This window comes from Acromyrmex echinatior, chromosome 2 (genome assembly GCF_024713525.1).
Source record: "Acromyrmex echinatior isolate Ae372 chromosome 2, ASM2471352v2, whole genome shotgun sequence".
NCBI lineage: Eukaryota > Metazoa > Arthropoda > Insecta > Hymenoptera > Formicidae > Acromyrmex > Acromyrmex echinatior.
In genome coordinates, this window is record NC_141853.1 from 21831570 (window position 1) to 21857599 (window position 26030).

General features: G+C 30.6%; 2 protein-coding genes across 2 annotated transcripts in view; one reads left to right on the plus strand and one right to left on the minus strand.

Moving 5' to 3' along the window:
* Positions 1-26030, minus strand: part of LOC105153874 (corin serine peptidase) — a 136098-nt gene that overhangs the window by 54969 nt on the left and 55099 nt on the right. The gene's annotated exons all lie outside the window — the stretch shown is intronic.
* On the plus strand, positions 8066-10900 carry LOC105153877 (beta-keto L-gulonate decarboxylase). The gene is made up of 7 exons (XM_087402969.1): positions 8066-8417; positions 8913-9037; positions 9105-9203; positions 9276-9442; positions 9771-10047; positions 10127-10332; positions 10629-10900. The coding sequence occupies exons 2-7, from the start codon at positions 8941-8943 to the stop codon at positions 10767-10769; spliced, it is 987 nt and encodes a 328-aa protein (XP_087259095.1). The 5' UTR covers positions 8066-8417; positions 8913-8940; the 3' UTR covers positions 10770-10900.

A 26030-nucleotide genomic window follows, 5' to 3' on the forward strand; every position in this document is an offset into this window, starting at 1 on the left:
CATAAAGACAGATTTATTATGTGGCAAGTAAGTTCTTATTAAATAACTAATTTAATTATTATTTTAACGTTTCAAACATAAAGAATTCATATTGATATTAGAATATCATTTTTCCTGTAATAATACCGTCATCTTAATAGTAATATGTAATTTTTTAATTGAACATTTTATGTATATTATGTGAAATAAAAAAAGAATGTTAACACATAAAGATTACTTCTATACATATCGGAAATAATAATAAGCTATTAAGACACTGAAAATGTAGTAAACATTACTAAGATCTAAAAAAAAAGTCTATTACATTGAATTAATAACTGACAAAGTTGTTTTGTTAAATCGTATCTAGAAAATTAAGTATGTCACAAATGAAGATTATTCGATCTAAGATAAGAGAGTACGTGGAAATAGTAGTAGTTTGCGTATACAATACAGATATATTTTCGTGCAACAGGTGGCCATATCTATGAGGATTCAAATTAAACATCCAAATTTAATGCATTTTGCTGCGTATGTAACAACCTTGATTTATTGATATTTTATTGTAATTTTGTCAACAAATAAATACATATATATTATCACAATCTTGATGTTTACCATTTTATTTTTTGCTTAGAATAAAAAAATAATTTCGTATAATAAATATAAAATAATATATAGAACATAATATTTTTTAAATTTCGTAAATTTATTATTAAGACACGTAATGATCCTTTCCTTTTATCCTACAATTTTTATTCTATCAACTTTTATTGTGTCATGATCTATTTAAATTAACATAATCAACAAAATTAGTATAATATTATTATTTCTTACTAATTAAGGACAATTGCAGAATGCGTACTGGTCGCATTCTATAAATCTCAATATTTTATATTATTATATACTTAATATAAGCAACATTCAGTAATAAAAATATAAAATAAATGAGAAATAAATAATATAGACAAAAATTTAATAGATTATTTTATAAATGTTAGCAGCATTAAAATTAGATATTTGTTAAATATTATATAAATTATATACTAATCAATTTCTTTTATTAATCTTATATTTTTAATTGATTTCATTCATAAATTCAATATTTTCAAAAGAGATACGATTTAGAAGTATAGATTTAGGCATCTACTTTGGCTTACAAAAAGACTTGTAACAAATTAATTTGTTAATGATGAAAAGTAAACATATGTAATAATGAATGTCCGAAATATTATCCATTTCCGTAGAAATCAGTATCAAATGGAAAGTATAATAAAAAGTAGCTTAAATGCTACGCATTCGGCAATTCTTTCTTAATTCTTCGTATTAGTATGTACAATGAGTAAAAATTCCATAAAATATATGCAAATCCTAAATTAATGAGATTATTATCTTTTTTCTATTACATTTGCAATGAATTTTTGTAGAGTATTATTTTTGTATTATTTTTGAATAAATTTTTGTGCAACCATTACAGTATTTTTTCAAATAATCCATACTTTGCAAATTTTCGCACTTTTAATACAATTAAATTATCTTCCACATGGATAAAATTATTTTTTATGTATTCCTTTGACATATTCCTTGGCTTGTAATAATTAACATATGCACAGTTTGTATTACTATTTAATTCTAATATAGAGAAGTCTAATTCTTATAAAATATATTATATTATTCGTAATATAGTTATATTTTTGGTCATTAAGGATATTCGTATTCACAAAATACATCGTTAAGAGTAACTGCATAAGATATGATCTTACTAATGACTCTTGCATTTAAGGATTTAGCATAATGACTTAAATCCTATCTTACCACGAAACGCATATATTAAAATAATTCGTAAGATCGTAATGTGAATTCGAGAATTTTATTTCTTTACTTCTTAAAGGAAGAGAGAAAGAAAGACAGAGAAGAAGTAACTGTTTAAAGCTTTCTTAAACAGTTTTTCTGTTTAAAGTTTTTGTTTATTTGATAAAAACTGTATGAAGAAAATTACTTTATCAAATTACTCATATATGCACCATTATCTTCCTGCCAAAAGTATTAACAGGCAATTGTACACATATATTATAACTGTATTATTTCTTATTAAAAATTCTTCTTTGAAATTTACAAAAAATTACATTTATAGATTACTTTTAAAAAATATATATATTTTTTTATATTCATCAAAAAAGTATCCATTTGTATCCATCAAAAATCATCGTTACTTAAAAGATTACTAAATAGAAATTACATATATGAGTCTTTCTAGCAAAATAATTTTGAGAAATGTTTAAAGGATGATATGTTAAGAACCTAGAATTAATTCCAAAGATATATCGCGGATCATTGAATTTCAACTAAGAACAAGTACAAGACTCCAATTGATGAGATCTATTTTCAATTAAAATTTAATCGATAGTGTCTATCAATAGTATTCTACGTAAATTTGTATTTGCGCAGGTAGCGAAATCTAAAACGCAGAAATTATATATGTATTTGTTCGTTGCAAAATAAATCTGTCTGTTTTAATTAATGCGCATCGCTTTGTGTCTGTTCCGCGGCAAATTGCACGATTCTCATCCCCTATCGCGCGCAAGTCGTGCCACGAATTCGTGAGTGGGATCGGTACGCAAGGTGACTATCGAGCGGTTTATTTCATCGAGCTGGCTGGCGGAAGGAAGGAGAGAACGGGGCAAGAGACTTGCGTCCCAAAATGCAAATTTGGTACGACTATACAGTACCGTTTACGAGATCAACGCACTACTTGGATTAGGGTAAGAGCTCAAGTCTGCAGAGCGTGCAAAAGTGCGAACGTTGAAAATATTCATCCTCCCCTATCGACTATATTTTATCTTATATACGCAAACCTGAGAGTGGAAATAAGAAAGAATCGTAACGTAGAGATATGATATAACGACAATTCAACTGTTATTCTTTTGTAACATGTATTAACAATGTTACATAAGATTTCATGCAAAGTGACAACGCATAATTATATCAATAACGTGAATCCCAATATAAATAAGCGATAAAGAAATAATAAAAATGTAACAGAATTCAGTTATAGAAACATTTTTTTATCAGTAAATATCTGATAAAATTTATTATAATAAATATGTCCTTCCAAATATCAATTACTCTGCATTATCATCTCGGTGCAATAAAGCTAGATGGAAATTTAAAGAGGCAAGAGGGACGATAATGTATCCACGAAACATGGATATATTACTGACCATACATTATTTTTCCAGTTCAACCGTAGACAATTGGTAATCCGATATTCGGGTTAGAGAACGAGATATCGAAAAACAATCGAAGACTTCCTCGCACTGGCCTTCCTACGCACAATTTCATGCTGCGTCCTTAGAGGACAAGACAGCGAACACGGAAGAGAGCAGCTCCGTGTAACCTCGAGTTAATTCTCACCGTATATCCTTCCCTTCGATATTTCCGGGATCTCTTTATCCATCTCTCTTTCTCTCTCCCTCGCCCCCGCTTCTTATCTTTGCGCTCCACCTTCTTAACGTCTCCCGTTCCAACCATTCGCCCTGCTGATCCGAGCACGATGAGGAGGAAAAGCGTAAGAGTCAGGTGCCAGTTACCGACCAGACATAAAATATTGCTCCCCGTCCATGAAATAAAGTAAAGTCCCCCCCCCCCCCCATCTCGGCCGTCTTCCTTTCCTCGCAGATATCGAAATAACGTGCCTCGTTAACGCGTCGTCGTATATCCCCGAGATTTCTCATCTTTTCTGCCTCGTAACCTAAGCTCTATCTTACGAAATAACATTCCGCGCTTATGTATCGAGGCGCTTAAATTTGAACTGACTGACCATGGATAAGATATCACGACCGAAAGATTCCGACCGATATGGAACGCATACATGATTCCTCTCTAGAATCGAGGCGAAACTCAAAAGCACGAAAACGCAAAATGGAATCTCAATTCGTCGTTCAATTTAAAATGGAGCAAACTAACGGAATCTTCTCTTATTCGAGGCTTACCAACTTTTAGTTGACTTACTGAGATTTATTGATTTTAATTTCAGACTTAGTTACCAAGATATCGAGTGCTGAAACATAGAAAGTTGTGACGGATAATGATTCTATGTGACGATTCCACTGAAGAAGAATACTGCAGATTTCAATACCATCCACTTTCTATCAATTTTGTGACAGCAACAAAATCTTTTCTGTTTATCTCGCGGTTTATCAAGTACATTTAGAAATTGCGCGCGCACAGGGTTTCTAAGAAACTCCATCTAGAAACTGTGTCCAAGAAGAATTAATTGAAAGGATTAATTGGACGGGAGATATCCTCGATGTATAGCCGAATGAGGAGCACCTTTCCTTTAAATCCCTCTGATCGGTCACTACGTTGACTTTGCCGCTGGTGGTATTAAAGTAGAGTAAACACAGCATCTCATCCCGTCGGTCGAGCGAAAATGACCGCAGCAAGATATATAGGATGCTGAAATTAAGAGGATTTCATGGAAATTTGCTTCACTAAATAACCTTTGAAACAAAAATTGACTTATATTTTGTTCCATTTTTTCCTATTTCTCTAGATTTATTATAAATTTTACAAGAAGCTTTTCAGAATTAATGAAATGCGACTTCATTACTATTTAATAAAAATTATTAATATTATTAATATATACACACATCCATAAATATATTTTGTCAATTTTGAAATAAGCTTCTCTTTGTTCAGATTCATATTATGTTGCATTAATTTTATAATCTTATTCTCAATTTCTCGAAGATTCTAAGCATTTGATGCAATAAAAAAAAATTTCCCCAGAAAATTATCGTAATCTTTATTTATTTTTAAATAAATAAATACAAATTTAAAAAATATTTCTTTAAATTCTACAAACATTTTGTTCGAAGCAGTCAGGAAATTGTTAAGGAAATTAAAAATGATCACAGCAATCAAAAACAAATTAGAGAATTTTATAAAATTTTCTGGAAAATTCTTAGGTTTTAAAGAAATTTAATATACATATCACAATTACGCAATTTTGAAATACTACCAACTTAACAATTAAAAATGTAAATAGTGTCAATAATATTAATAATAATTTATACTGCTATACTAAATTGATCTTTCAACAAAGTATTTAACGATTTTTAAATCACGAAAATATAAAAAATTTCAAAATGTTATTGAAAGTCAGAGAAAATCATGAAATTTTATCAGAAAATTAGGGAAAAGTTATAGAATTCTACATTGAGGAATTTGTGACAATCTTTTAAATGATTAAAGCTCTATATATATATATTAGGTGTTGGAATTAATTCGTAGCGTTTTACAAGTGATGGGAAGTACTTTCATTAATGTATTTTTTAATGCTCATGTGAAATAAATAACATTCTTTCATTAAAAACGCTACGAATTAATTCCAACACCTAATATATATATTACTATTCGCACGACAGTTTTTTAAACATTTTATTAATGCACTGCTTCGAACAAAGTTGTTTAAAATGTTTAAATAATTAAAGCTATATGTACTGTTCACACAAGAGACATTATCGTCTTCATCATTGCAAACGATAATGTTCGGGGATGCTATTTATTGAAAGCAAGTTCGAAGGTAGAGAAAAAAAGGAAGAAGAGTGAGATACGATCGATTAAAACTCTAGAACCGAAGGTACTTTGCCGTCGTGTCCGTGCACGAGTTTTAATTTCCATTCCGACACCTCCAGATTCCTTCAATTTCCGGTCCATCGATGGAGGTCGAGGCGCGCGGAAAAGACCACACAGTCGCGAAAGTGCGCCTTGTTCAGCGCGCCGCGACGAGATAATAATTCATAAAATAAGACCGACAAAAAAAAAGGGAACATCTCTCTTCGCGACACGTCGACCGTAAAGTCCGTACTCGGTCGGCCAAAATTTCGAGGTGGATTTTCTCTCCCTTTTACTGCCGCATACATGAACTCCTCCATGTAGTGGTAGTTACAGCCGCCGCTGACCTACTATTTCGCGCACCCCTTCTCATCCTCCCCTGGCTACCTTGACGTTTCGCGATATTTCATAACTCGCGGCACGGGGCGCTCATGACGTGCAATGCGTCGCGCGCAGACGAACTATAATAATGCAAAAACCATCCGAGTCTTTCTTTCTTTCTTTTTTTTTTTTAAACGCATTGAGCAGTCCTGTTTCTCACGAGTACTCATTTTATGACATCGTGTTCGTTTAAAATTCGGCGCAGAATAGCGTGAATGATGGCACAGGAATGGCCTGAAATTTTAAAAATATGAACACCCGACTTATGGGAATTACTTTTAGCGAATTATTTATGCTGGACTTAACGCGAATACGTACGGTATGTTTCCGCATAGTTTACAAGAACAAATCTCTAAAGTTACATATCGTATATTTTTCTCTGAATAGAACATTGCAGAAATTATAAACGATGTTTATGATATAAATTTCTCGTAATTTGTATAATTCTAGTTGAATATATAAAAGAAACTAGACGATTTCAAAGACGTTAGACAATTTTAATTGTTTTAATATATAGGAACCATCGATTCTTTTCTCACATACGTCTGTACATATGTAAGAGAAATGACGAAGTTTGTTAATCCTGACCAATGCTAAATAAGAGAGAAGACGTGAAATCTCTTTACTCTGTGAGAAGAGCAGATTGAAGTACCAATTTGTAAAATTACGAGAAACAGATGCGCAAGAGAGGTAATAGCGTCGATTAATGCTATTCCCGATCAAACTCAGGCAAAGATATATTATTGTGCGGAAATCCTGAAACATACACGTACAAGATCAAAGAAAAGGGAAGAAGTTAAAGAAGAAAGAAATAACAAGAAAGAGCTTTGGCTCGACTTCATTCTCTTATTTGATAATAAAAAAACGAACGCACAAGGGAGAAGACTTCCTCTCTCAATATATACAATAAACATTCCTTTACCTCGCATTGCTATTCATCAGCCACTAGATGAAACGCAATTCCACATGCACGACTTACGTTCGTTACAGCGAATTTACCTCCATTATCACATCCATCATATTCATTGTAAAGAAAAACGTATCTCCTCATCTGATGTCTCTCCAAAATCATCATAGATTTTTTCGACATATCACGTATGATGAGACAGCAGTTTCCTAAAACGTATTTCTTCGAGAAAGGAAATTTAGCTGAACAAAAAACACAGGCAAGTACGATGAGAAAAAATGAAGATTTACGATTATATGTTGATCCAAATATTCATCAACGCACAATAATAATAAAAATTTCGACTACTTGTTGGAATAAGATTGTTAAAGAATTCCATAGCGTCGTTCACGACGTCTGCTCAATCAAATAATTATTTAGGCATACATTTTCATAATAAAAAGATACGATACGAATTTTATTAGCACGTAGCTCTATCAATCAAATGCTAAATTTTATGCTTGGATGATTTAATATCATAGCGATATTCCTTCAAAGAGTCGACGTTATCATAAAATGAACTGCTTTACGATTGTAATATCATTTTGTAACGATCTTTCAAGAAGGAGTAAACATGAACCACACGTATATTAAATGCTCGGAACTTTTTAATATGTATTACTAGAATATATTATGCATAAAAGATAACTAATAACCATATATTGCATTTAATATTAATATAATAAAATTTCGATAATTCTTGAAGCTTATTTGTCATTGCAAAGCTGCTTTTGAGAAAATAATTAAATCAACGTTAAATCCTAATGTGAAAACTGCCATATGTAATTAAAACATTTAACTATAATTTTGACAATTCTTTTTACTTCAATGAAAACTTGTTTCTTTTCATTAAACAAAAAATATGTACATATTTTTTTACATTATATATGTATATAGCCATCTTTATTTTATTAATTGTGTTGTTATTAATTATCTAATTATCTAATTATTAATTTACAAAATCTGTATTCTTAATTATTTATGATATTACAATACAGTAAAACAATATTTAAAGGAATCATTTATTACTAGCTAATTTAAATTTATTCATTAAATCATGCACTTCATTGTACAATTAAAAAAAACAAGTAAGCGTAATCTGGATAATAATAAAATACAGATTAATAATTAAATATGTAGTATATTACACGAATGTTTCAATTATGTAGTGTTATATTACGAACACAAAAAGCTTATTTTAAATTGTCGACTTCAAATCAATTTCTTTTTTAAAATAAACTATATATTTTAATTTCTATTGGATTGTGAATTTCAAAACGATTTTCAAATATACACGAAATTATATTTATTTATTACTACTAACGCTTATGACCGCTATTATTCTACAGTTTCTTAAACCATTGTTTTCTTGTTACATTCGAAGGATCAGTAACAAAGTACCGTTTATATAAGTACGAAGACAAAGACGTGTCTGTGACGTTGATGTAACTAAGAAATTAAAGCAATCAAGCTATATTTTACGACATAATTAGTAAGTATATGACACAAATACTTGACATGCAAGCACATATGATATAATATCTTCATTATTCTAATTTAAACAACTACGAGACGAGCAAAATTGTTTAAATAAGTAAAACATTTAACAATTTTATAAGATAGTAAATATAATACAATAATGCATGTCAGCTCACAGAATTATCATTAACTCATGAAATATATAAATATATTAAAAAAAAAGAATATTATGAGTTATAATTTTAAATAAGGTTCAAAATGAATACAATTCAACCAGATAAATAAGGCCTAAGAAGTGAGGCTGGATCTATCATGCCGATATTTAATAAAACATGCTCTTTAAATATTCCAAATTCGATCATTTCACTATAATCTTTTTCAGTAGTGCATGTAACTTTACAACATCAACATTCCTCAGATTTAATATTAAATTTACTATTACAATATAATAATTTGTAAATTATTACGCGTAGCTTTCAGTAAAAAAAATTAATTAATTATTTAATAGCCTTGTGTTCCAGATTTAATTTAGCATTATGGCAGCGGTGCCAAATGGGGATGCTTACACAACTGATGTTCTTCCTTATCGTGTATATCCTTTGGAAATACCGACCCTCTTAGAAATCGCAGAAGGTTTGTATAATTTATTATTTAATTCACCAAACATGTCATAATCGATGCGTGTGTTACATGATAATAGTTCTGCAAAATGGAATGCAACCCTTGTTCCAACGAGTGAACGTCGACATAGCTAGCTGTCCTAATCTAAGTACTGCACCATATAATCTTGCCGGAGTAGGTAAGAAATCACAACAAAGCGTGTAATTTTTTATTAAATGGAATATCTTTAAAAAATAAATAATTCATACAGGATTAGGTGGCTACACATCGATAGTAGAACTCTTTCTTCTCGAACCAAATGTACCGTGGAATCAAAGAACACGGGATTTTCGAGAAATATTCACAACCAGTTGCCGTGATGCCTTTGTTATCGGAACTTCTTATGCTACAAAACCAAGCATGCCATATTATGGACATGTACGTGTTATCAATATTTTCACATTTTTATATGTGAAAATACTATTGTGTGAATAATACTATTATGACAATAAAAAGTTATGAAAATATATCACTGCTACATAAATAACAATGTAATGATAGATATCAAATTGCGATAATTTACGAATCATATCACGAATCAAATCATCGTTATTTTATCATTTGTAATTCTATTCAACTGATTTAATTCTATTCTACTGATTTAATTCTATTCAACTTAATCTATTAAGTTTCAATCATGCTTTTATCATACACACGATTCCTATGATATTATTACTGTTTCTCGTAAACCTGATTATTGTTGTAGCTCATTATGAATGCAACGTATAGAGCACCTATGGATATTAGGAACGAGAGTCGCCTTATTTTCGCAGAGAGGGGTAACGGACAGACAAGAATAGAAAAGTTAACTGATCCTAACCAAATGAAATACACCAACAAAGGCATTTTCTTTGTCAGCGAGGGTAGGGGGGGCCATGTTATCAGAGTGCGTGCAAAAGGTCGAAAAACTATTAACACAGATATCATAACTTCAATGCAAACGGTTCTTTACGAAAAATATGGGAATGACGATAAATTTGTTGGTAATTAGTAGTCTGATGCATATAATTAAAAAAGGATATATAAAGACAATCACATAATTTTTTATGTCTGGCCTCAAAGCTTTAGGTGGTGTTTTAAAAATGACAAACGGAAGTGTGGCCTGTAATCTTATGTGGGACGATTATGAGGAGCCGTTAGAATTATTTGATGATATTATTGGAAGACAGCAATGTCCCGAGATACATCTAGAGTCAGATATGATAGCCGTTGGTACAATTACGAGTGATAAGCCACAACTAATACCTCAGGAACAGCGTTACGATGTTGTAAGTTATTTGTCCTAGTTATGCGGGCAGTAAACACAATTGATCTTGAAGTTATGATATTATATTTTCCACAGATAAATATCATTAGAAATTTAATTGTTTATTTATTAATTAATACAATTATTTTTGTCAATCCGCTTCCGTCAAATTTAAATCTGTGATTACTAAGTTGAGTTAAAATAGTGGAATCTTTCTCAATCATTTATAATCATTGAACGCAACAGATTTGTCTAAATCCAAAAATTTAAACATATCGAAGTGTCGAATAAGATATTCTATAGTTATTCGTTTTTTAGGATCTGTACAAATATAGAAGTGAGTTCCAATGTTTCTCTAATTATGAAGCAGGCGGACAATTTATTAGCGATACTACACCGGACATAACGGAATATGAAGGTTACTTCAATATCGCAAAAAATATGATTATAAAGATCTAGATTTTTTATAACTAAAAGCCAATTTAACATTGAACTAGGTCATTATGTATTCTCATATAAAACAGAAATTTATGTAATGTTACCTAGCATATTATTATGACGAAGATGTCACATGAGATTACGATACTTTATAATCCTTCTTTGACATATTTTTTATTTAATGACGATGTAGAATTCTTAATATTCGAGAAACGTTCTAATAATTAAATCCTTTGGATTTAAAAATGTAGAACCTTGCTATGTTGAAACAAAAATCGATAAAGTAATTAAATTCATAATTTATTATACAGCATAAATTCATAATTCGGTTACTTTAATTGAACATAATTTGAATTCTAATATTTTTCGATATAGTGATTCATCAAAAAATTCAAGAAATCTTGTTTGGTTTTATCTCGACTCAAGACCAAAACAAAAAATTGGAAATTGATTTTAAGAAATTGTTGTCAATAAGTTATTGACAAGAATTTGTTATCATGTCCATTTCTTGATATTATGTCAAAAAATTTCTTGAAATTCCTTGAAATTTTCGACAGTTTTTATTTTTAATACTTTATTACTTTAATGTTTTTTAATTTTATTTCTGATTTAAATAGTTTTGAATAAATTAGATTTCAAGTTTTTCAATTGTATTTATTGGTATTTATAGCAGATTATAAATACCATTAAATAATATAGATTTCTATATTATATAATATAGAAATGTATATTTATACATTTTCATTAAATAGCAAAACAGCGTATGACCAGATTGTAAATCGATTAATGAAAAATAGAATGAAATCCCTAACCAAATTATATTATACTCGTCGATTTTTGTACTAGATATTAACCTTTATATTTATGTATAAAGGAATATATATAAAATTAATATTGCGAGATTACTGCAAAAGTATAAACATTTGCGTAACTTCTACTAATAGTATCAATTAAATGGATTATCAGGAAAGAGATTAAAATATATAGTAATATATATATAATAATAATAATAGTTATTATTATTATATATTATTATTATGTATAATTATTATTATTATTATTATTATTATATCTAATAATCTCAGAAATTTAATAATTTGAAATAGTTACATTTGGCAGTAACCTCATGATATTAAAAATGATAATTTGAAAAATATTTGTTCTTTATTATTAGATTTGTGCATAATAGATTATAGGCACAATTTTAAAACATGAATATAAACATAGTAAACTACGACTCGACATTTAATATGTATTTATGTTTTCTCTTATTATCTCTTACGATGCGACGTAGTCTAAGTCACAAAGACCCTGCTTAAAAAATGAAGAAATGTCAAGAAATTCAAGATTTTCAAATTCAAGATTCTTATCTGGATGAAACACTATTATGTATATTATATATATTATATGTATTATATGTATTATATATATTATATTTATTTTGATATAAATAGAATTCTGAAATAGATGAACATAATTACATGAAAAATGTTATAGTCAAAGGGAACAAGTATGAAAATCAAAGAAAAATTCCATGTATCACATTTTATTATCTATATTCTTTCATTATAATATCATTTTATTTTTTATTTCTTATACAAGAAATAGATAAAAATCTATATAAGACGTAATGTATTCACAGTACATGTAACTAACTATGTGTAATATATGGATAATCTTGTAATAAATCTAACTTTCATAATCTGAATAAATTTCATCATATGTATATATCATTAATATTTTAATGTTTTCAGAATATTATACATATGCACGAGCATATAATTTTTTGTATATTTTTCCTTGTGTATAGTGTCATTTAGTATTATTAATAATTTTCGGTTTTCATGAAGAAAATTAAGAAAGTGTAGAAATAAAACAATTCCTAAACGGTCGCGTAAAAGAATTCTCTTTTAAAATCATGTTTAACGGATCCTCTACACAGAAGTTGTAGACAGTCGTGGAGTCTTAAATCGTAGGAAACTGACCAATTCTAACAGAGTATTCTTCTTATATTTGATTGTGACTGGTTTCCTACGACTTAAGACTCCATGACTCCACCTACGATTTCCATGTACAGGATCGTTTAGAGGATTCTAAAGCCTCCTGTTCTACAGCGTAAGCACGTATAATTTTTGTATAAGAAATACTTTTTTCTTTTTCACCGATTCTCAAAAATCCTTTTTCAGAATTGCAGTATTAATACGTAAGCATTAATACGTGTCTAGAAAGTGGAATCTATACCGAGAAAGATCAAAAACTTCAAAATTGATATATTTCTTTACTATTTCTTAGTGTAACGTAACGTCTTAGCTGTCAAGTAGTGACAACATTTGTTTGATATGAAAGCTTTGCAATCTCTATATATGAAATAGTTATTCTCAGACACGTAGTTTACACGAACAAACAATGTCAAATTCTTACAATTAGACTTAGATGCTTTATCGCGACAAGTTTTAAAATTACAACTGACAAATGACGTACTTGCCTACATCTACCTGCTCCAAAAAAGGACCTCCATTTGCTCGCTATCTGCACTGTGTAAAATTTATTTTTTTCAATAATACAAGTATGTTGCACTGAAAAAAAATTATTCATTCGAATAAATTCTTTTAGATTGTTTTTATTTTTTTTAAATAAAAAATGTATGTACTTAAGTCACAAAGAATAAGTTTAAATATATACATACTTCAATTAAATATATGACGACTAAATTAATAATCAAATAAAAAATTTCTTTTCTAAGGTGAAGATTTATATACAGTTCAAATGCAATAACTGATTCCAACTGTATGGTATTACACAGAAAGACTTTTGCTGAATACAGAACATCTTATTTTATTGGATTTCCAAAATTTTTATGTGGAAAATCATAAGTAACGAATAACGCAGCAAAAAGTTCTAGCAATCAGCTTGATCGTCCTACAAAATTATTTTGTTAATTTTCTAACAAATTTGTTCTCAAATCTGTATCTAGTTAAATTTTTAAATCCTTCAATAAAATCGTTATCTTCGTGTACATATTAAAAATAAACAAAATAGGTAATAATATTGGATTAATAATAAAAGGCAGATTAATAATTAAACATATAGTATATAACACGAATGTTCTCAATTATGTAGCGTTATATTACGAACATACAAAGCTTATTTTAAATTGTCGACTTCGAACCAATTTCTTTTTTAAAATAAACAACTTTTTAATATGTACTAGAATATATTAAGCTTAACAGATAACCGTATATTGCATTTAATATCAATATAATAAAATTTCGATAATTCTTGAAGCTTATTTGTCATTGAAAAGCTACTTTTGAGAAAATAATTAAATCAACGTTAAATCCTAATGTGAAAACTGCTATATTTAATTAAAACATTTAACTATAATTTTGATAATTCTTTTTACTTCAATGAAAACTTGTTTCTTTTTATTAAACAAAAAATATGTACATGTTTTTTACTATATATATGTATATAGCCATCTTTATTTTATTAATTGTGTTGTTACTAATTATCAAATTATCTAATTATTAATTTACAAAATCTGTATTCTTAATTATTTATGATATTACAATACAGTAAAACAATATTTAAAGGAATCATTTATTATTCTCTTCGTATTAGCTAATTCAGTTTCTGTAACGATACGATTTGTTATATTATTAGATTTTTATATTATGAAAAGATCTATATATTTTAAACAAATACGGCAAACAAATAAAATAAACAACGAGATCTCAGACTGATAATAAAATACTTTAAATTTCCTAAGTTTCTAATAAAACGTTAGATTACGAACACGAGCAGATAAAATTTTTTATAACTATGAGTTCTCCAAATCACTTTTTATAAAAAAGATAAATTATTAAAGATAATACGTATTTTATAAATATTATATTAAATTTCTGTTGATTTGTGAATTTCAAAACCGTTGAAGAACTTATTAGAAATATGTTTAAATTATTACTGACTCCCATGACCGTTTTGAATTTTTATTTTTTTTTTCTGCTGTTTTCTTGTTATATTTGTAAGGAAACAGCGCTAAAGTGCTTTATACTGTTTCTTATATTCGTATAGATGTAAACAAAGTGCCTCTGTGACGGTATAAATATTAATTTAATATATATATATAATGTTAATAAAATTGATCAAATATTTTATACTAAATTTCGAAAAGTGAAATGTAGAGATACTCTCAATTTTTAATGCGTATATATATATATATATTATATAATATATATACGAAACACATATCACGAAAAATGAATTAACAATCTTACGTTTAAATTCCACTTTAGCATTACGGAAACACAAAATGCCTATACTTCGACATTTCGTTTACATACACAGGAAATGACAATACCTACACTCTCAGAAGTCACAGAAGTATGTATGCAATCAATAATGTTCAGTAAACACATTTATATTTTTGTATTTGCTATAATGTAATAATACGTTTGACGATCGTTTGAAAAGTTTTGAACCTCAGGCATTATCCGTCAAAACCATTCTGATACTACAATCGTACGTGCTTTGAAAGATACTTGTAAAAATTGTAACTATTGTGGACGCTCAGTTATTGTTTGACATCATTTGTGCTAATCGATGTCAGTGCTTTTATAAAAATGAAAAAAATCTAATATTGTGCCGTGAATAAGCTCTTGCGTTTGAAAGGCAATACGCCTGTGCAAATTAAAGTCAAATTGGATACTGTTTACAGGGATTTTGTCCATCATTCCGTATCATTTGCCATCATGAAAAGGGGCATTTTTTCGTTATACAATCAGAAGCAACCATGGCTATCTTCGTCTTTTGATTTCTGAAGACAAAGATAATCATAGCTATGGTAACTTCTAATTGGATAACAAAAAATATCTAAGATGAGCAGCTGAATTTAAACATAGTCAGCTTGGCTGATGATCAGCGTTTGAAACGGCCAACAACAGCAATCATAATCGAAAAAGTTCATTTAATTGTACTGGACAATCGTCGAGTCAAGATTAGAGAGTTAGGAGAGGCTGTGAAAATATCGAAAGATATTGGGATTTTTATTGCTGAATAACAAAACAAAATACAGAGCTTGGTTTTCGGCGCGTGCGAACAATAATAAAGAAACAAAAGGTAAGGTTAGTACGAGAAGGGTGCTCACGCCATCTGTCTGGTAACAGATATAATAAAAACAAGAACACGTGATATATATATAGTGGGACTAACGGCATACAATCAACACCCCCTCTTGACGTAGTCTCACTCGATAAAAAGAAGATTACAGCAATGGAGCAGCTTTGCATGGGGTAGAGGCTTCGTTAGCATGTCCGCTGGGTTCTCTGTGCCCGCAATATGTTTAACTTCTACATTGTTGTCTCCAACAGTCTGTCGTAGAAAATTAAAGCGAACATTGACGTGCTTGGTTTTCTTCTTTATTTCCTCGGATTTTGACAGCTTAACAGCCGCTTCATTGTCGCAATAGATTATTATTGGTTTCTCAGAAGACGTTATGAGTTCTTCCAAGAGATCTTTAATCCATATGCTTGTTTCGATGCTTCATAAGCAGCCTGCAGTTCAGCAACAGTTGTGGAGTCAGCGACAATCGTGCTCTTCCGTGATTCCCAGGATATTGGTTCACCGTTTAATACGAACACATGTCCATAAGTACTTTTAGCAGTGTCCGGACATCCTGCATAGTCTGAATCACAATATCCAACAACTTCGTTTTTACCTTCACCAAACTGAATTCCTACTGACATTGTGCCTTTTAAGTAACGGAAAAATTCTTTTCACTTCCTTCACGTTATACGGTGTTGGTGCTTCAACAGCGCGAGCAGCATGATTAACCTGAAACGAGATATCTGGTCTCGTATGCGTCGCTGCATATAGTAAACATCCAATAGCCTGTCGATAAGGGAATGGAACTCCAAATGTTTCATCGTCCGTTAGTTGATGTTTCCTAATTTGAACTTCTCCCGGAGTATGGGCTTTGTTACAATTTTCCATTCCAAAACGAGCGAGCATATTACGAATATATCCCTGTTGATTTACGCGAATACGTCCTGATCTTCGGTCAACATTTAGTTCCAAACCTAGGAAACAGGTTGGCTCTTCGATCTTTATCTCGAACGCAGCCTTCATGAAATCTAGCAATTCAGTCACAACGTTTTCTGGTTGTCCAGCAACGAGGATGTCGTCTACATATATTGCCAACAACAAACGCCCCTTCTGACCATTTCCATAATATATGCAAGGATCAGCTATAGAACGAATCAAACCGAAGGTTGTGACAAGCTTATTAAATTTCTTGTTCCAATTCCGAGGTGACTGCTTCAGACCATAGAGCGATTTTTTTAATTTCCAAACTTTTCCATCATCAATGTCTACTGCATCAGGAGGTCGCACATAAATTTCTTCCTCGATGTCTCCGTAGAGAAATGCCGACTTGACATCGCATTGCTTGATCACCAGCTTCTCATGAGCTGCAATAGCTAACAAAATTCTAATTAAATCCATACGAACTACAGGTGCGAATGTCTCGGTAAAATCAATCCCGCGTTTTTGACTGTATCCACGGCAAACAATTCTAGCCTTTAGCTTGTTGATTTCACCATTTGGATATCGTTTGATCTTCAATACCCAGCCTGTGTCAATAACATTCTTTCCCGATGGTAAGACACATGTCTCAACCACATCATTTTTCGCGAAGGAATCGAGTTCATCTTGCATAGCCATTTGCCATCCGGTGGAGTCCTTACCCTCAAGAGCCTCTCTTGCTGTCTTGGGTTCTTCCATGTTTAACGCCATCAGGACTTCATGCCCTCCTTGTTGCTCTTCGTCAAGAACATCCTCACTGATGATGCTACGACTTCGGAGCTTCATGGTTAAAGGTCCACTGGGTTTGCGTACATTTGTTGACTTCGGATGAGTAGATACTTTAACGATCTCATTTACAATCTTAGTAGAATCATTTTCTTTGACTTCATAAGTTTCGTCATTGGATAATGATTTTATCTCATCTTCTACATAGAAAGAATTTTGCTTTCCTTCATTGAATTTTACATCACGTGCGATGCGAACATCTTGAAGATCCTGAAAGTAAACTCGATACAGCTTCGTACTCGGTCCGTAACCTATCAGCTGACCTTTTCGAGCTTTCTTGTCGAACTTATTTCGCTTCGGTTTTGGGATGTGCACAAAAACATCACAACCGAATGCACGCAGATGTTCAATGGACGGCTCCTTCCCATGCCAGAGTTCATACGATGTCTTCTTTAGATCACGAGTGGCGACGAGATTGGACAGATAACAAGCAGTCGAGACACACTCGGCCCACATAAACTTTGGCAAGTTTGCATCTGCAAGTAGAGATCGAGCCTTTTCTGTAAGAGATCGAATGGCACGTTCGGCCATACCGTTCGACTGTGGTGTATACTCAACACTCATCTCATGCTTGATTTTATATTCTTTCAGAAGATCTTGAAATGATGTACCAATGAATTCAGTGCCTTGATCAGTCCGCAAAATCTCAATTGGATGACCCGTCTCTTCCTTGACTTCCTGAATCACTTTCTTGAATTCTTCGACAAGTTCCTTCTTTTTCAGCATGGCAACTTTCTTGTATCCTGAGCTCTCGTCAACAAAAACAGCAAAATATTTGCAACCACCTGCCGATTCAATTGAAACCTTTCCACTAAGGTCGCAGTGAATTTTTGCACCTGGTTTGAAATCCTTATTAACGATTTCCTTGTATGGTCCTTTGGTCATTTTTCCAAAAATACAGGCTTCGCAGAAGAAATCTTCTTTTCCAGTTGCACAATATCCTTTAGATTCCAATAGAGCTTTGACCTTGTTTTTTCCTGCATGTCCAAGTCGACGGTGCCAGGTTTCCCATGATGCGGAGATCTCCTTCTGAGCCGTGCAAACCTTAGCTGGTTTCTCGACTTTGATCAGTATTCGATACGTCGAGTGTCCTTTTTTAATACCACGGACAATCACCTCGCCTTTTGAATTCTTTACAACAACCTCTGACTTACTAAAAAGTGCTTCGTAACCAAGGTCGGTCGTGGCTACAATAGAGAAAAGATTGAATGATCCAAAATCAGGAACTAACCTTACATCCTTGAGACATCTCGGTACCCACTCTTTACCGTTATGGACTGTTACATTTATTTTGCCAATAGCCGTCGCCATTAGAATCCTGCCATCCCCTATTTTCACTTCTTCCGGAGGATTCAATGCCTTTGATTCTACAAACCAATCACTATTACGAGTAATATGGCTGTACGCACCTGAATCACCGATCCACTCATCAATATCTCCTAATTGTTGTTTTGCTGGCATTGCCGCACGATTGCTAGACGAACGTCCTTCTGAGCTCGTGTCTTTCTTCTCGGATGGGCAGTCACGAGCAAAATGTCCAAAACCTTTGCAGTTGTGACATTGTAGCTTCTTTCGGTCCTTTTTCCAGCCTGCTTTCTTCTTATCTTTGAAAACTTCTCGGTCTTTCTGATCTTTCTGACCAGATAACGCTACACCATGATTTCCGGATGACGTCACGTTAACGTCACGTTCGACATCTAACAATTTTGCTTGTAATTGTTCCACCGTAATGTCCTTCGTAGGACAAATCCGCCATACTTGCTTGAAGTTATCAAATTTTTGCGGTAGACCACGAACAATTTTTGTAATAATCATTTCCTTTTCGATGTTTAATTTTTGCGCCTTGAGCTTATTTTCAATGAGCATAAGCCCTGAAATATACGACGTCACAGTCATATCGTTTTTCCAGTGATAGTCGTTGTATGCTTCCAATGCAGCTAGCTTCGTCGTGTTTGAAACCTCATCATAATGTCCCACGAGAGTCTTCCACATATCAGCGGATGATTTACAGGCGACCACCAAATTAAAATGTGCATCATCGAGAGATTTACTTAACAAAGACCTCGCCAAGGCGTCCTTCTTTTTCCAATCAGCCAGTGTGGCATCTGTTGGTTGCTCTCTCGATCCATCAGCCACATCAAACACATCGTTTGCTTCGAGATGAGCCTGAATTTCAAAACGCCAACGAACGTAACTGCTTGAGTTCAGTTGCGTAACAGACTTCAAGTTTATTTCCATCCTTGCAGATTCAAGCGATGTTACTTGGACCTCTGTCTTCCTTGCACACACTATCACTCTCCTTTTTTTCTATTTATTATTATAGCCGTTCACACTCCTGGGCTCATAACCTATTGGGATTTTTATTGCTGAATAACAAAACAAAATACAGAGTTTGGTTTTCGGCGCGTGCGAACAATAATAAAGAAACAAAAGGTAAGGTTAGTGAACGAGAAGTTAGAGCACGAGAAGGGTGCTCACGCCATCTGTCTGGTAACAGATATAATAAAAACAAGAACACGTGATATATATATAGTGGGACTAACGGCATACAATCAACAAAAGAAGAGTTATCATTATATATTAACCGAAGAATTAAGTATGCATAAGCTAACCGCGCGTTGGGTTGGATGTCGCGCTTGCTTATTGTGGATCAAAAACACATAAACTATTGCCTCAGCCATTAGGTGTTATAAGTTATTAATATTGGTTATGCACTATATCCTTTATTATAGATGAATAGTATTGGAAACTTAGTTTTTTAATTAACGTAATTATTTTTGTCAATTTACAAATTTTAATTTTTTTATTAAATTAAATTAAAATAATAGAATCTTCCTCAATCATTTAATCATTGAACATAACAGTTGCGAAATCCGAAAATTTAAACCTATCGAAGTATTGATATTATTCAGTTGTTCTGTTTTCGGAATCTATACGATAGAAGCGAGTTTCATTGTTTCTCTAATTATGAAATGGAAAGACAATTTGTTCGTACTACTTCGGATACGACAGTATGTGAAGGTTACTTAAATGTAACGGAATGGATGCGTCCATTACCATTTACATTATAACTAAATGCCATTTTAATATCGATCATTATGTATTCCCATACGTAAACAGAAATTTATGTAATGTTAGCACATTATTATGATGAAGATGTCATATCAGATTACAATATCTTATAAGCCTTTTTTGACGTAATTTTTGTAATATAATGAGGAGTTTCAGTTCTAATATTTGAAAAATACTTGAACAACTAATCTCTTTGGATTTAAAGATTGCTATGTTCCCCTAAAACGAAAATCGATAAAGTAATTAAATTCATCATTCGGTTACTTTAATTGACATAATTTTAATTCTAATTTTTCAATATAACATGACAAAAATTCTTGTAGTATTAAGTACAATTCTGGAATAGATAACATAATTGACTCACTCTTAATGGACCGCTTACCGAGAAAATATGAGTTAGGATTATAATGTAACATTATTAAAGAGAACTCTACCCTGGTTCATAAGTCGAGATCAAATCGGTATTGATGGATTTTTCGAACCATTTGATTTGATGTTCATTGTATTTTCTACTGGTTGCGTTAAAGTTACGAAAATGATTTTAAAAAGTGACTTGTTCCATTATGCCGTTACTAAAAAAAGTAATAAGTAAAAAGTAACTTATAACGCATAGAAGAATTACTACAAGTTTTCATTACAAAAAAATGTAACAAATAAAAGTAATTAGATACAAATAAATAATTATTTTGTTTCAATAATGACTATTCTAATCCGTTAGAAATAGACTGATTTGACTTTTGCAACTCTGATGTTACCGTTACCGTTATAAAAATTTCATAATGTGAAGATTTATATATAGCTCAAGTGTATTCATTAGTTCCATCATTACGACATTACATGTTAAAAATAAACAATGTAAATAATACTATTGAATTAATAATAAAAGTCAGATAAAATAATCATGTGGAATCATTTTAATAACATCGCATTTGTTTTAGAATAAACAAACTATTTTTATAAATTAAGACTTTAAATAAACTTTTTATTAAAAACAAATAATGCATTTTAAATTTCTATTTATTTATAAATTTCAAGAACTAGTAACGATTTCACAAAATTATATTTATCAGTTATTGATTCAGATGACCGCTTTGGTTCTAAAGTATATTAAATTGTTGTATTCTTGTTATATTTGGGAAAAAGCAGCATCTCAAAGTGTGTCATACCGTTTGTATAGTTATGACAGAAAAGATGTGTCTATGACGGTGATTTAATTAAGAAATTAAACATTCTACGGTCATATAATACTTTTGCAACGTAATTGGTAAGTAGAACACAACAACACACACAAACTTGATATGCAAGAATATATTAGGTGTTGGAATTAATTCGTAGCGTTTTTTAATGAAAGAATGTTATTTATTTCACATGAGCATTAAAAAATACATTAATGAAAGTACTTCCCATCACTTGTAAAACGCTACGAATTAATTCCAACACCTAATACATGACATAATGTCTGTATTATTCTAATTGAAAGGACCAAGAGACGAACAAACAAGATGTTTAAATAAGTAAAACATTTGATGATTTAATAAAATATAATAATGCAGGAAACATTTTGATTCACAGAGTTACCATTAATTCGTAGTTAAACATATAAAAGATAAAAGAATATTACGAATTACACTTAAATGAAGCTATAAATGAATACAATTTAACTAATCAATTGAAGGCTAAAGGAGCCGAGCTGGATCTATTGTGTTGATAAAATATACTCGTTAAATATTTCAAACGTTCATACCATTTTACCATGATTTTATTCAGTGATGTACATAATTTTACTTAGTAAGTAATAATTTGAATAAAAAGCATCAACAATTATCAGTTTTCCATTTTATCACCTTATTTAATATCGTAAAACAATTCCTCGTTATAATACTAAATATTATATGTTCTTAATATGATCCATAATTCGAAACTATTTCCAGTTATATGTACTGGAAAATCACATCCTCTATGTCTTAACGGAGGAATGATTTAACGATGTTAAAAATGATTTAATGAAAAACTAATAATTATAACTGCAATTACTTCCAATTATGAAATTATTTTGCTTTTTTACACATCTTATTTGCTCGTCTCTCAGTCGTTTAAATTAGCATATTTTTTGCTTTTCAAACTAACGTTGTGTGACTATATTTGTTTATATATCTTTATTATTTAGTTAATAATATTTAAATCGTACTTCAATCTAAACATGTCTTGCGTTTGTTTCATGGATAACGTTTTTATAACATTATTATCACGGTTTTTAGTTATGAAAATTAAATGACAAATTCAATTTAACAGCGCATTAACTACAGAGCGACATTTGTTATATTTTTTTAATATACTTAATCCACAGAAACTTACGAAAATAATAATCGTTTAAATTGTATTCTTGGCAACTACAATTAATAGCAACCATTTTACTATTTAAACAAACAGTACTTGAATATTAATGAATTAAGACATTTGTAATTTATATCCAAAAATAATCCGCATACAATTCACATAATATATTTTGGTAGATACATTATTTATAACAGATTATTGCAAATAAACTCATCATAAATTATCGCTCAAAATTTTAAGGTGTTTCGTAATTTTTAGGTAAATCATCCATAACCAATTACCTTATTTAAAAAAGTAATATTTAATTTCATATTTAAATTTATTCACATAATTAGAATAATTTATTATTGAGAAAATATAAATTTTAGTACATTTACAATGTTAATAAAAAAGTTAATTAAATCTACTTTCCAAATTAAAAAATGCATTAAACTTTTGAGCAGTGACGTACAGCATATAGCTGTAACATATTAACAAATATATCTCAAATTTTAGATTATTTCAAATAGCTCACTAATATTAACCTTTCTTTCGGATATTAAATTTACTTATATTATAACAATTTATAATTTATTACGTGTAGTTTTCAGTAAAAATTTAACAATCTTGTATTCCAGTTCTAATTTAGCATTATGACGAATGCATCAAATACCTGTGATCCTTATACCAGTGAATTTTAACCTTATATTACCATGCAGTTGACCCCACTAACCCTCTCAGAAATCGCAGAAGGTATGTGTATACAACGTTTATTTAATTCACCAAACACATCATATTTGATGCATTATGTGATAATAGTTCTACAAAATGGAATGCAACCCCTATTCCACGACGTAAAAGTCGACATAGGTAGATGCCCTTATCTAACTACAACACCATATAATCTTGGCGGCGTAGGAATTAAAGAATTAAGAAATTACAAGGCGTTTAATTTTTCATTAAATGGAGTATTTCTAAAATATGAATAATTCATACAGGATTAGGAAGTAACACGTCGATACTAGAATTCATTCATGATGGAACAAATGTACCGTGGAATTATAAAACACGGAATATTCAAGATGTACTTACAACCAGCTGCCGTGATTCTTTTATCATCGGATCTACGTACGCTACAAAACCACATATGCCTTATTACGGACACATACGTATTATCAATATTTTCACATTTTCATGTCCCTGTAGATAATACACGACACTATGATATGATAATGTCACTGCTACATAATTGACGAGGTAAATAGCAAACAGCAATAATCTTCGAATATCATATCATCAAATCACCGTTACCTTACTATTATTTTGTAATTCCATTCTACTGATTTAAGTTATTCAACTCATTCTAATGAGTTTCAATCATGCTTTTATCATACAAACGATTCCTATGATATTATTACTGTTTCTCATAAACTTGATTACTGTTGTAGCTCATTATGAATGCAACGTATAGAGCACCTACGGATATTAGGAACGAGAGTCGCCTTATTTTCGCAGAGAGGCGTAACGGACAGACAAGAATAGAAAAGTTGACTGATCCTAATCAAATGATATACATCAACAAACGCAGTTTCTTTGTCAGCGAGGGTAGGATGGGCCTTGTTATCAGAGTGCGTGCAAAAGGTCGAAAAACTATTAATACAGATATTATAACTTCAATGCAAACAGTTCTTTATGAAAAATATAAAAGGAATGAAAATAAAATTATCGGTAATAATTGGTAGTCTAGTGTATACAGTTAAAAAAGGACATATAAGGACTATAATATAATTTTTTTTGCCTTGCCTCAAATTTATAGGTGGTGTTCTAAAGATGACAAACGGAATTGTGGCGTGTAATCTTATGTGGGACGATTATGAGGAGCCAATGTTAGAATCATTTCATGATTTTATTAGAAGACAGCAATGTCCCGAGATACATTTACAGTCAGATATGATAGCCGTTGGCACAATAATTAACGATAAGCTAAAATTTATCACTGCGGAACGGCGTTACGATGTTGTAAGTTATTTGTCCCGGTTATGCAGACATTAAAAACCATTGATCTTGAAGTTATCATATTATACTATTTACCATAGATAAATATTATTAGAAATTTAATTTTAATTAATTAATACAATTACTTTTGTCAATCCGCTTCTGTCCAATTTAAATCTGTAATAATTATATAATTTACATAGGTTAAAATAGTAGAAAATAGTAGATTTCTCAACCATTTAATTATTGAACGCAACAGATTTGTATAAATCCGAAAATTTAAACATACGTTTAAGTATTGATATTTTAGGTTATAAGTATTGATATTTTTTAGTTGTTCGTTTTTTAGAATTTGTACGATAGAAATGAGTTCCACTGTTTCTCTAATTATGAAGCAGGCGGACAATTTATTAGCGATACTACACCGGACATAACGCAATATGAAGGTTACTTCAATATCGCAAAAAATATGATTATAAAGTTTTAGGTTTTTTATAACTAAAAGCCATTTTAACATTGAACTAGGTCATTATATATTCTCATATAAAACAGAAATTTATGTATGTAATGTTACCTAGCATATTATTATGACGAAGATGTCACATGAGATTACGATACTTTATAAGCCTTCTTTGACATATTTTTTATTTAATGACGATGTGGAATTCTTAATATTCGAGAAACGTTCTAATAATTAAATCCTTTGGATTTAAAAATGTAGAATCTTGCTATGTTGAAACAAAAATCGATAAAGTAACTAAATTCATAATTTATTATACAGCATAAATCCATAATTCGGTTACTTTAATTGAACATAATTTGAATTCTAATATTTTTCGATATAGTGATTCATCAAAAAATTCAAGAAATCTTGTTTGGTTTTATCTCGACTCAAGACCAAAACAAAAAATTGGAAATTGATTTTAAGAAATTGTTGTCAAGAAATTATTGACAAGAATTTGTTATCACGTCCATTTCTTAATATTATGTCAAAAAATTTCTTGAAATTTTTTGAAATTTTCGACAGTTTTT

Coding starts and splice junctions, on each gene's coding strand:
- LOC105153877 (XM_087402969.1), top strand. CDS start 8,941: ATGGCAGCGGTGCCAAATGGGGATGCTTACACAACTGATGTTCTTCCT. Junction 9,038..9,104: donor CCTCTTAGAAATCGCAGAAG/GTTTGTATAATT, acceptor ACATGATAATAG/TTCTGCAAAATGGAATGCAA. Junction 9,443..9,770: donor GCATGCCATATTATGGACAT/GTACGTGTTATC, acceptor TTATTGTTGTAG/CTCATTATGAATGCAACGTA.